The sequence below is a fragment of the Peromyscus maniculatus genome, chromosome 5 (assembly GCF_049852395.1).
Source record: "Peromyscus maniculatus bairdii isolate BWxNUB_F1_BW_parent chromosome 5, HU_Pman_BW_mat_3.1, whole genome shotgun sequence".
Lineage (NCBI taxonomy): Eukaryota > Metazoa > Chordata > Mammalia > Rodentia > Cricetidae > Peromyscus > Peromyscus maniculatus.
The window spans coordinates 43811932-43825030 of NC_134856.1; the positions used below are offsets into that span (position 1 = coordinate 43811932).

The 13099-nt window shown below is 55.0% G+C and overlaps 1 protein-coding gene across 1 annotated transcript in view; it reads left to right on the top strand.

Annotated features, from left to right (window-relative positions):
• Positions 1–12914, top strand: part of Vac14 (VAC14 component of PIKFYVE complex) — a 115757-nt gene extending 102843 nt beyond the window's left edge. The window contains exons 15-19 of the mRNA XM_006974162.4: positions 2939–3113; positions 4310–4428; positions 5436–5515; positions 7930–8080; positions 12323–12914. Of these exons, the coding sequence (XP_006974224.2) occupies positions 2939–3113; positions 4310–4428; positions 5436–5515; positions 7930–8080; positions 12323–12485 (688 nt within the window). The 3' untranslated portion in view covers positions 12486–12914. The remainder of the gene's footprint in view (positions 1–2938; positions 3114–4309; positions 4429–5435; positions 5516–7929; positions 8081–12322) is intronic.
• The last annotated feature ends 185 nt before the right edge of the window (positions 12915–13099 follow it).

A 13099-nucleotide genomic window follows, 5' to 3' on the forward strand; every position in this document is an offset into this window, starting at 1 on the left:
CCTTGAACACGATGAGCAAGGTCCCTTCGTGCAGCAACATCCAACTGCGGTGAGGAAGCAGTTGCTGGGCATCAGGCCCTCTTAGTTCAAGGTACTTGAGGGTCGCAGACAAGCCCTAGTGTGAGAGGCAAGAGCCTGGCAGAAGTGCAGCCGCAGTGACGGTGCTCAGGAAGGAATAGGACCTGCCCTGAGAAGAGGTTGGCAGGCAGAGAAGGCACATCAGACCCAGGCTTCCCCAGGACACAGTGGACACGAGACCTCGATGATGTAGTAGGTCACATCAAAAGACAAGCTCATAGGCTAAGGTGTCCCTAGCAAAGGATGCTGAAGCTGGACTTCACAGTAGATCCAACTGGAAGTCACAGATGAGGCCCTAAGAAGGGGAGGGGCCAGCTTGGGTCTGCCATTTAGATTTGTCAGAGTTGGTGTGGGAGGGCCTGGAGAGACACTTAGCTCTTTGAGTTCATACTGCTTTTACAGAGGATCCAAGTTTGGTTCCCAGCATCTACATTGGGCATCTCACAACTATCTGTAATTACAGCTCCAGGGGCATCTGAGGTCCCCAGCCTCCATGGGCACCTGTGCTAAGACATAGACATATATACACACAATTAAAAATAATATTTTTAAATAAATAATTTTCTTTTAAATGACCAGGGAGTCAGAATGAGAAATGTCTTGGGACTGACCAACAGGACATGGCTGGCTTTTTCCCTGGGCAGTGGTAGTCCAGAGGAGATGATACTGAAGTGGGAGATGCTCAGAGGCCAAGCCCTGAGCCCATGGCTGGACCCGGATGAAGGGCTGGGGATCATGAAACTGAGTGGGCAGGAGAATGGAGATTACTACCACAGGAAGGTGAATCTGCAAGGATACCAAGAATCTCATTGTGGTCCTATGACTCTCAAAATGCCTGGGAGACATCCACAGGGACTAGAGTCCAGGGCAGGAGAGGCACATGTGGACGTCACTGACTCTAGGCCACTTTGAATATATTCATGAGACTCGAGCCCACTGGGAGACAAAATCAGAGAGAAGGGGGTGGGGGTGGCACAGTCAGGTGAAGTCGAGGGGAACCAGTGGCAGAAGAAAAGAGTGTTTCCAGAAGACTCTACCACCCTGACCTGCAACACTGTCAGCGTGCCCCAGGTTCTCTGGGACAGCAGGAGACCATGGTGCCTTCTTGTTTCTTCTCAGCCTTGCCTGTCCCTCCAAACCATCCCTAACCCTCCCTCCGGCTGCTGCAAGTCGCAGCCTGGCTGACCTGGGATCCTTGGAAAGCACTGCCTAGCAGCCATTCAGCTGCTGGTCTCTGTCATGGAGACGGCAGCAGCTGCCGGCGACAGACACTTGTGACCATTTGTCGGTTCTCTTTCCCTCGCTAGCCTGCCCTTTTTGAACATTTCTGTCCCATGGCCTTGGAGACAGGGCTCATCCAAGGGTGGATGGGGGCAGGAAAATTGTCTGACTTCTACAGAAGGGCTACCACCTGCCTGCTGACTGTCATCTGCACCGTGGTGGAGGCTTTTGTCCCTGGGTGCCATGCACCAAACCCTTGTTTACCTCACATGAGATGTCTTCCCACCTGCCTTCTGGTTACTCCCCCGTTTTAGAGAAGTATTGCCCCCATTTGAAAGATTAAGAAATGTCTGTACAGAGATACTGGCTGGGTTTGAAGCCACAAAGCCTTTGCCCGCCCATATGGAAGTGGCCTTTAGCACCTGGGTGAGTGTGCAGTGGAGATCCAGGAACCCCTGTTCACGGGTCCTCCCTCCTCCAGCCCCACCCCCACCCCACCATGCCCAAGCCTGCTGCTTCCATTGGATCTAGGCTAGAGCTGTTTGTGCTTCATGGTTTGGCCTCTCCATTACCAAATACTCTGGGTTTTTTGGCTGGGGATGTGGCAGAATCACCTCAAGCCTAGTTGCAAAGCCATGACTGGTGTTCACAGAGAAGAAAGAAATTCAGCCTAATCAAGTTCCATACAAGGTCAGTGCCTGGCAGGAAGTAAGTAGCCTTGTTGAAACTTCTTGAGGCTTGTAGCCTCAAAGCGTGGCTCCTGTCCTTCAGTGCACAGTACCGTGAAGCCTCTGCCCCTTGTCTAATCTGTGGTGCTACTTTTTAGGGCAGTCAGGCAGGCAGAGGACATCAGCCCCAGACCAGAGGCATGAGACAAGGAAGGTATCTTGAGCCACTAATCCTATCCAACAGAAGGCACGCACACTCACCTGCTCACTAGCCCCTTGCCCACTTCTGCTCCACCAGCAGGCTCCTCCTAGTCTGACTTCAAAATGTGCTTGTCTGCTGTTATTTCAGCTTGCCCCAGGGACCCTGGGAAACCTGCTTTTCTTCATTCTCTAGGTTCCTCTTTGGTGACAGAGCCTCTTTCTTAGGGCCTAGTCCTTACCCCAAGGCTCTTACCAAAAGAAATATATGGGGGCCAGTGGAGCCAGCACTGCTGTGGTCCAGGTGCTTCACAGGGTCCATTCAGTCCCCAAATCCTTCTGGGCCCAGAGACCTGCAGGAATCCCTCTAGCTAAGGGTACAGCTGAACAGCACAGATACTCTGACCCCCCCCCCGGGGGGGAGGGGGGGGCTTTTCTGATTTGTGTGTGGAGGTATTTGTGTGTGGTGATAAAGATAAAGATGTATATGGGAGACACACGATATAACATAGATTTGATGGTGTGTGTGAAATCCTAGGAAGGCATCCTGGTGCATCCCTGGTAGCCAGAGGCCTGACTGTTTGTAGGGGAGGAGGGACACAAATAGAGCATATAAGCCATGGTTTCTGGATCCAGGTAGGTTGGGAAGTAAAGGGCGGGCTCTCTGTGCTCAGAAGTCCCGTTCCCACGTACACTACAGCCCTAGAAAAGAGCAGATTCCTCTAGGACCTGAAAAGTCTCCATAGTGTGACTTTTTCTGGTTTGTTTTCCAGGCAGCTCTGCCTCCTGCTGAATGCAGAGAACATCTTCCACTCTATGGCAGACATCCTGCTGCGGGAGGAGGACCTCAAGTTCGCGTCCACCATGGTGCACACCCTCAATACTATTCTGCTCACCTCCACTGAGCTCTTCCAGCTGAGAAACCAGCTCAAGGACCTGAAGACTCTGGTACTCCTCTGACCTCAGTGTTAGGCCTGTGGGTGCACAGGCACTCAGCTCACTCCTTAGCTGGTCCCTGAGCTCACAGGGGGTGGGTAAACTGAGAGTCTTCCCTGCCCCCGGCCAGGTCCACATGCTCTGCCCAGTTCCTGATCCACCTTTTACTATTCCTTTGGAAACAGGCTCTGCTGGTTCTGGGATACTCTGCCCAGCAAAGGCCCTTCTCGTGGTCAAAATTGAAATACTGCTGGGAAACAAAGAGTTAATTGTGCTCCTTGTGTTCCTCCTTGCTCTGGCCCCACTCCCACAGCTGGACACATCTGTCTTATAAAATGCCTGTCATCAGCCATAATATCTCATTGTTTCCTGTCCCAGGCTTTGGGTAAGGATGCTCAAAGGTAGATCAGAAAGATCAGAGAGACATGCAGCTCACAGGCCCACATGATTTGGCCGAGACCTTGGGCTTCCCTCAGCTTACAGGGACCAATGCCATCATGGATGCAGGAGTGCCAGGAATTCATTTCCCAGTCTGGGTTTGGGTCATTTTCCCTCTGCCCCCTGTCCAGCATGACCTCAACCCTTCCCTGGGAAGCTCAAGGACATTTAAGCCCTTGTCTATGAGGACATCTGAGGCCCAGTGGCTTGGAACGATCCTGGCCACAGCCCTGCCTTCCTCCTGTGGTTCCTTGCAGACATTCGCAGAGGCCTTAAGAATTTTCTTCAGGCTCAAGGGCTCCCTAAGTGTGGGCTCAGCTTCAGGACTGGTTTCCTGGTACACTGAGAGCATGAGGTAGGCTGCCAAAGTAGGGGAAGGTGGGATGTGAGGCTAGACAGAGGAGCCTGGCCCCTGAGGAAAGTTCTTCCCAGCCCCAGGCTCTGGAACCACAGTTCTGAGAGACAATTATGTCATTTTGCCAGAGGCAAAAGTGCCAGCTTACAAAGGGTCGGCTCGCTTTTGAGTAGGCCCTTGCTGCCACCACCACGTGGCCCTGTGAGGCCAGGAGCTAATGACAGGGTCTGAGGAGCCGTCAGCGTTTCCTCTGTGACAACTCGTTCCCAGCCGGGCTGCCAAACACAGCCCAGTGCTGAGCTGGCACCCCAGCTGCCCCCAAGAGCCATGTCACAGCCCCCTCGAGGTCCCCCCCAGGTCCTATGTGGACCAGGGACGGGAGCCCAGCCTTCTAACTGCTACTCCTCTCCCCCAGGAAAGCCAGAACCTCTTCTGCTGCCTCTACCGTTCCTGGTGCCACAACCCAGTCACCACGGTGTCGCTCTGCTTCCTCACCCAGAACTACCGGCATGCCTACGACCTCATCCAGAAGTTGTATCCTCTCACTGCCATCCAGTCCCCCCCACACACCCCGTGAGGGCAGGAGTGGCCCTGGTGCCATCTTCCTGCCTCAGCTTCCGGGGCTTGGGACAGACATCACTCAGGCCTTCCGCTGGGCATGCTGTGGGGTGTGTTCAGGAAGCTGCTGTTATCAGTAAACAGGGCCCTTCAGAGCCTCCCAAAGGGGAGCTAGGCCTGGAAAACTCAGGAGTAGACAGGCTGAGTGAGAGAAGAGACGGGTACGCCTCGGTTCCCTGTATCTCCTGCTAGCCCCTTCTATGGATAGAAAAGGCACTGTTACAGAAACATGCTAGGGAGACCTGCAGGGCTGGGTCACATGGCAAAACTTTGGAAGCTTCAAGAAGGGCCAGGAGCCCACCATGCATAATCTACCCCTGAGAAGCAAAACACCCTTATCTTTGAACCTGACTTATGACCTAGGATCAGAACAATATTCAGGAAATAAGACTGACTTCTTGATGTAATGGGCCAGAAGCTGGGGCCATGAAGGCTTCAGTGAAGGGTCCAGTGTGTTCTTGCCTGGCACCCTTCCAAAGCCTAAGCCTGCCCTTGTTGGTCCCTTGTGTGACCCAGAGACCAAGAGCCCCCTGGCCAGTTCCCAGGCTTCCCTAGCCTGCTAGTGAGTTATCCTCTCAGGCGAAAACCAGGAGCCTGTGTAGCCCAGCCCTCTCTGCAGGGCTACAGGACCACAGCAAATGTCTTCCTGAGCCCAGGAAGACAGAGGACAGCTGTGGGAGCAGAATCCAAGCACCCATTCGAAAGGGACAGCTGGGCCACATCCCAGCAGAAAGGGCAGAAAGGCAGAGTAGATGTATATTCTTCGTGTGCTAATCCACTTCAAGAGAGCCAGGCTGTGCACTGGAAACTAGGTCTCAGGGAGGGACACATGGAATTCTGAGCCCAGGCCCTGGGGTCCACCCTTTGTCGCTCCTTGGGCAAAGACACTTCAATGGGGAGACTTTCCTTGACCGCCCACCCAGTGGGGACCTGGAAGTCACCGTGGACTTCCTCACAGAGGTGGATAAACTGGTGCAGCTGATTGAGTGTCCCATCTTTACATGTAAGAGCCCTTGTCTGGACCCCTGCCTCTAACCACAGACCTGCTGTGGCCTTCAGCTGGCCTAGAGGAAGAAGTGAAGGTTTAGAGCCAAGTTCAGATACCATCTTGACTGAACTTGGAGACAGAAAAGAGGGCCATGACCCCAGGAGTGTTCTAGATTGTCAAGAATGTAATAGTAAGAGATGACAGTGATTGATGATAAGCCAACTGGAGTGGGATGGTATGCATGGCATCAGAACTTAATTTTGTCTGCTTCCTCAAAGCCAGTGCTGACATGAAACCCATCAGGTATTAAAACCAGACCCTGACTCTGGGGTTCTGGGCACCCCTTACATGTATTCCTGCTCACCCAGGAGCTGTGCTGTCCCTCTCCTGAGGGAGAGATAGCATTTGCCAGGAGCCGATGGGCGGACGCTGCCTGGTGAGTAACAGCCCCGGCACCTCCACACATGCAGCGTCTGCTCCCCAAAGCGGAAAGCACTCGGAGTAACGTGTGTGCTGACAGGGTGGTAGAGAAGCCAGAGGCAGCCCTGGCTGAGGCCGCCTTCCTAGCCTAGATGGCCACCTGGGCCTCCAGCTCCTTGGCAACATCTCTGGTCTGAGCAATAAGCCTTTACCCTGGGACCAGAAAGAAAATTCAGGGCCTCAGAGATCTTCCTTCCCAGCTCCCTCGCAGTTAAAGGACCAGCTGCTCCAAGCAGCAGGTGCTGCAGTGACTCAGGTCCTGGAGACAGCAGAGCAGGAGGGAAACCCTCTTCTCAACTGTCCAAAGCATGCCCTGCCTAGCATCTCACTTCCTGAGGGCCGGCCCCACAGGGTAGAGGGGCTCCCCTGAAGGCAGGTCTAGGCTGATCCAGAGGAAGCCCTGAGCAGTTCATCCTCGAGTATAAGATGGGGAAGGTGCTGCCCGCAAAGGTGCAAGGCAGGCCTAGTGTCCTCTAGGCTGAAAGGGAAGAAAGCTGGAAATAGGTGCAGGCTTTTCCAGAGCTGTGTGCATGGTAGAAAGTTCACGGTGCACACACCGTGCAGATCAACTCTTCTGTAACCCAACAGCTGTTCCTCCCTGCTCTCCCAGCTAGCTAAGCATCCTCCAATGCAAGTCAGTCCCCAGTTACAGCCTATCTGGAGCTGGCATCCAGTCTCATAGGCCCTGGGCTTCTAACTGTCCAGCTCTAAATGAGGGCTCACACAAGCCCTTGGGTTTGGTTAGTTTGCTTGAGTGGTTCCCGGAACCCTGGAAGCACATTTACTGCTTCTCATAAAGGACACTACAGTGGAATCGGGGGAAGAGGAGGGCATACCTTTCTTTCCCAACCTAATCCGGAGTTCTTTGGGAGCTTCACTATTTACGCATGGTTGATTGACTTTGGCCGTTGGTGATCAGCATGCAAGATGTTTTGTTTCAGAAACTGAAGATTGTAGGAGTTCTCTGCTGGGAAATTTGGTTGAATATCAGATATGGATGCTACCATATCATAGGTGCCTATGGCTTCTGCCTCTTGGGAGAAGAGAGGCCACCCAGCCCTCTGCTACCTGGCACCAGGGCCTGACCCTTCAGTCTCCCAGCATCCTCCCAGACTCCTTGCCCAACTCCTGCTGGGAGGCAAGACCACTCTAGAAGGTGTGGCTCCTTATCTACACATAAGGTCTGCCAAGGGCTAAGGTGCAGGAGGAGCGGTGGTACTCAAGGCCCAGGAGGGCAGGGAAGCAGCTCTCCTGTCCGCTCTCCCCGTCAGGCCCTGGATAGGCTGCAGCCACCTTGAGATGCAGCTGGCCACTAGCAGGTCCAGACTCCTAGGGTTTACATACATCCCGGGCAGAGAGCAAGAATGTCCCCGCCCTGGAAGGGGTGGGCCGGTGAGTGGCTATGTCTAAGTTGGATATCCAAATCACCTCCCAGACACTCTGGGCTTTGGTGTACGCCTCACTTCACAAAAAGGCATTTTCCCTCCTGCCCTCCCTTAGCAAAGCCCTAATCCACTCTTTCTCTCCAGCTCACCCTATTTATAGCTCACGTGCTGGCACGTGCAGAGCCAACTGGGGAATCTGTTATTCTACAAGCCCCCACCCCCAGCCCTCATTACCAAGGCAGCAGCTGAGCCTAGGGGAGGTGGGCCTAGCCCAGCAGCAGGTTTGGGATCTCAGGCTGAGGGGGCTGTTAGACAGGGCAGTCAAATGGCTGGGTAGGGGGAAATTAGGTCATGGAAATGGCTAAAATTCTGTGAGAGAAGGGGTCCAGGCCTGGCTGGCCTGGGAGGAGCCACCGCTTCAACCTAAGGCAGGTATGTCTCAGCCTAGCAGTGCAGGTCTGGGATGCTTCTAGTCCTCTCCAGACCGGCTAAGGCAGGGGATCTGGGCTAGTGTATTCCAGAGCAGGCCAAGATCCCTGACCCCTGACCTCTACCCTGCTGCAGATCTGCGCCTGCAGCTGCTGGATGTGAAGAACAACCCGTACCTGATCAAGGCCCTGTACGGCTTGCTCATGCTGCTGCCCCAGAGCAGCGCCTTCCAGCTGCTCTCTCACCGGCTCCAGTGTGTGCCCAACCCAGAGCTGCTGCAGACTGAGTGAGTGCTGGGCCCAGGGCACTGCCCTCTGCCCCCAGGCCTGTACCATGGGAGATCCTAGGGGCTTGCTGAAGTGCCCTGGTCCTATACCCCTTTGTCATACCAACCCTGTCCACCCCACAACTACCTTTCTTTTGTCTTCAAATCCACAACAGATCCCAAGACGGGAGGTTCTGGGAGTGTTTATGGGGCAGAAATACATAGCTGTGCTTTTCTGAGCAGCTTGGGGGAGCTCAGAGAGACTAGGCCTCAGTTTGAGATCTTTGCCCAGCAGAGGCCCCTAGAGAGAGGAGCTCCAGGGATGGGGAGTGAGTGAGGGGTCCAGAGAGCCAGGTAGAGCCAAGTCTTAGGCACCTCCAGGCTTAGATCCCTTGCCTTGTCATTCCATTGTAGTAGATGCTCACCTGGCCCTCTGGGAGCCTCAGCATCACTAGGACCTTCCCACTGCCAATCCAGAGGAATAGGAGGCAAGAATGGACCTGAGCTACCCTGCTAGGGCCCTACTCTCAGGAAGAACATGTCTGACTGGCCCAGCCTGGCATCCTCTGGGCAGGGGGGATCCAAGCTCCCACCCTGAACCCTCTGCTGGCCCTGGCCCCACAGCCTGTTGGGCTGTGTCTATATTTGGTAACCCTTGGAGGCTTCGCCTCATCCACAGGCATTTGGCATTGGAGATGGAAAATTTCACTTGTCAGGTCACCATGGAAACAAGCAGAGCCACTGAGAAGATTTACGCTGAATGGAGTGCACCCAGCTTGCACCAGCTGCCCTGTGTGTCTAGAATTCCCTCCTAGGCCATCGGAGCCACTCAGCAGGCCTGGCGCCGTGCTGCAGCGGAGGCCTCAGGCATTTGCCCTGAGGGTAGATACAGACGGCCTCAGGATAAGCCTGCTGCCCAGTCCACCCTTCCCTGCACCTCTCCCAGTCGGCCTGTGCTGACTGCGTCTTCTTGTCAGCTCCAAGTTTCAACCAAGTGAAGTCTGGAATACTTGGGGTGTTGAGTATGCATACCAGGATGCAGGAAAGCCACTGCAGGCTTGGGCTGGTCTGGATTCCCCAAATGAGCATCTCCTGCTTCTGAGGGGAGAGAGGCCTTGAGGTGACAGCATGCCTCCGCGGCCTGCCCTCTACAGGCACTGATGAGGGGAAGGTGGAGGAAGGGCACTGCCCTGGGAGAGGCCTCAGGCCAGGCAACAAACCCTGCCACTTCCCAGAGCCACTTTCTTGTCTGGGAAGGGGGAGGGACGGGAAAGCTGCCCGGTCAAGGCAGGATAAATCCTCAGAGAAACTAGGTACCAGAGTTTCCTTGGCCTCTGTGTGGTCCAACAAGACACTCTTGAGCCCAAAGGATGGGCCCTTGTGGAGAAGACTCTCACGCGGTCAGTGAATGGTTTCAGGCCTGGAATAGGATCTGGCCCAAGTTCTCCATAGCTTTGCTGTGTGGCCTCAGGCATGTTCCATACCCTCTCTGGGCTCCCAGTTTCTTGATAAATGCACATGGGGACTAAATGGGCAGGAGGTGTTGGGGTGTTCTCAGCCTTCCTGCCTTTGCAAGGAGCTAGGGAAGTCGAATATAGATACAGGCATGGAAACAGTGGGTGGTAAGGAACCTCAGACAGCTGGAGGGGGAGTCAGGTTGCAGGTTTGGGTGCAGAGGGGCAGCTCCCACTCTGGAAAGGGGCTGTGGGCATTCCCAGCCCAGGGTGGGGCAGGCAGCTGGCAGACAGCCGGCCTGAAGCAGAACAGCTGGGGAGGTTGATGCACTTGCCACCCATACCTCCCTGTGTTCTCAGGGTTGGGGGCCACAGGCCACTCTCAGGCTTCGTAACCACCCTCAGGGAGGCAAGAGGGGTTCCCTAAAAGAAACACTGGTGGCAGATATATGGGTGGGATGGCAGGGGAACGTGTCAGCTCTAAACTGCTACGTCAGCCAGGTGACCCTGTTACAGTACCTGAGGAGTATGGGGAAGAAAGCATGGCATTGTGATGGGTAGGGTGATGCTTATACTCCAAACACTGGAGAGGTAAAGAGTTCAAAGATGTCCATGGCTATAAAGGCCAGCCTGGGGTACATGAGATGCTGTCGCAAGCACACAGCAAGGCGGATCATGGCAGGGAAGGATCCCCCTACCATGGGGCAGAACAGCTCACTACTCTGAGGTCCCAGAGAACAAGGTCCAGCCGCTTCCCCAGCCCCCACCCCGGGTATCTTTGTTCTAGTTTGCCTTCTATTGCTGTGACAAAACACTGACCAAAGGCAACTTGAGGAGGAGAGGATTTATTCCGTCTTAGAGTTCCAGGTAATAGTCCGTCTCTGAGAGTCAAGGCAGAGAGTCATGGCAGAGGCCATGCAGGAAAGTGACTTACTGCCTCACTCTTACTCGCCCAGGGGTGGCACCACCCACATCAGTCATTAATCAAGAAATGCCCATGCACATGCCACAGGCCAGTCTGATAGAGGCAATTCCTCAGTTGAAGTTCCTCTTCCCGAGGAACTCTAGTTTGTGCCAAATTGACAAACTAACAACACTCCCCAAAACCTCTTATTAGTCCTTGCTCTGGACTTGGGCCCCAAGATTTCTAAGGGTGTTGTCAAGACAGCATAGAGACTCATGGGCACCCCCCCCCCAGTGTCATCTTTGTGGCCTTGAATCTCTCCCGTCCCAGATTAAATTGTTTGTCTAACAGCCACACCCTGGACCTAGGGCTGCAAGCTCCAATTCCCTCTGCCCCCTTAGGAGTCTGGGTTGTTCCCTCTGCCGATAGCCGTTGGGCCGGAGAGGCCCCTTCTCCCATTCCCAGGGGAGTCAACCAGCAGCAGAGGCCCCAAAATGACAGCCAAGTAGGCATCACCAGGCCACTTTCAGCTTCAACCAACAGTAGTCAAACCCTGGCTCAAGAGGCCGTGGCTCAAGGCCCAGGGAAACATCGGCCAAAGATACTAAGATGTTTTCAGGCACTGTGTCTTCCTTAAAGAAAGGAAGGAGCCGTGTGGGCTAGCACGTGGAAGCAGATTCAACTCCCCAAAGTTGAATCTGGGAGCAGTTGTGCCCTGATCCTGACCTGAAACTGAGCAGGCCACACCACCTTCTGCCTTCAGCCATTGGTTTTTCTAGTCCAGCCAACCTCACTGGGGAAGGTGTGATTGCGGGAGCTCTGTTGTGTCTCCCTAGTCTAGACAGCAGCCAGGTGCACCAGGCTTTGGGCTGCTTGCTCTCCTCGGGGTGGCAGAGCTGTGTATAGCTGCCCGTCTCATACCTGAGCTGGGGCTGGACACCAGGCAAGTCTTCCATGTAATACCAGGAGGGACCTTAGATCCACACCATGGCATGGCTCCTTTACAGATTAGGAAGTGGAGTCACGTGCCCAAGGTCAGATGTCTAGGCCAGGCCTGCCTAGCTCCATTCCCCAGCCGCTGGCAGCACCAGCCATGCCGGGAACTCTTTACAACTCAAAGGTCCCAGGAAGTCTGCCTAGCTGAGTGGCCCTCAGTCTTCATGAAACCCTTTGCCAGGGCTTCCAGGCCAGTGAGGGAAGGGGGAATGGGGGTGCCTAAGGCTGTGCTGGAGAGACAGGAAGGGGACAGGGACCTGGGTGGCAAGCTGACACAGTTGATGTGAGGCACCAAGGCTGTACATCAAAGAGTTGGGAGGACCATGTGCACTGTGGATAGACCGTGCACAGCCTATGCGGCTGTACAGACAGCCAAGGAGAATGGGAGCAGTGGGATTAGGTGCCATCGGCCTGTCCACTGGTGAGATAAGCTCTTCTTCTCTGGGGACAGCAGTGACTGCAGGCCTTGGGACCCAGTGCCCTGCCGGGTTGCAGGTCCAGCAGAGACTTCAGTGATCCCAGCTGTCAGCAGCACCAGCCATGCCACTGAGAAAGGGCTGGCTGCTACCTCCCCCTTCTCTCCAGACCCTGTTCCAGGCCCCAGCTGGCTTCCTGGCTGGCTGCTAGCCCTGGCTCTCACCCCAAAGGGAGCCACTGGTAAACAGGAAATGCTTCCCCATGCAATGCCTGCTCTGGGCGCCATCAACAGCCCACAGGCTGAGAGATATCCAAGCAGTGTATTGGCTGTTCCCACCAGCTGCAGGAAAGGGGGTAGACATGGGACCCCAAGCACTGTGGGTCTGGCTGGAGTAAAGGTGTTGCTGGGCAGGGACACACGTGCCCTACCAGACTCCCACCAGAGCCTGCCATGATGCAGATACTGATTCTGACTTCTTCCCATCTTCCCAGAGACAGTCTGAAAGCTGCCCCCAAGTCCCAGAAAGGGGACTCCCCCAGCATCGACTACACAGAGCTCCTGCAGCACTTTGAGAAAGTCCAGAGACAGCACCTGGAAGTAAGGCACCAGCGCAGCGGGCGTGGGGATCACCTGGACCGTAGAGTTGTCCTCTGATGTGCCTGGCATGAAAAGGGCCCAGGTGGGCCCTGAAGCACTCAGGGTCTCCAGGCTGAGGCCACAAGATGCCTGAGAACCTGCCTCGGGCAGGGCTGGACCTGACCACCAGCCCAGGATGGGGAGGGGAACGGTCTGCTCTGTCAACCCCAGCTCCTCCCGGCGGAGTGCCTGGACCCCAGCACTGTCAGCTACACCCAGGCTTGGGACCAGTGGCTTCCCTCCTGAGTCAGACCACAGCCTCAGAATCTGAAGCAGCCTCTTTCCAATTCCCCTGTGAGAAGAGCTTGACCTTGGCCCCAAAGCACTGGCATGGTGTCTCTGTCTATGTCCATCTGCGTGGATGATGCACACAGACCAGCACAAAGACCTCTACCGAATGATGTTCATCCCTGCCCCAATAAAGAAATGACAGAATCCTTAACCAAACCTGCCTGCTCCTTTCTTTGCCCGCACTGTGCCTAGCCTGATGCTGTAGCTGCCCCAGGGGCCTCGACTGCCCCGGAAAGCTGGCTTCATGCTGGGCCCTGCTCATTCACCTGATGGGGATGTGGGTCCAGGGCTCAGCTCTTCCCAGGACCAGCACCTTCCTCTTGGCTTGACTCCCATTCCTT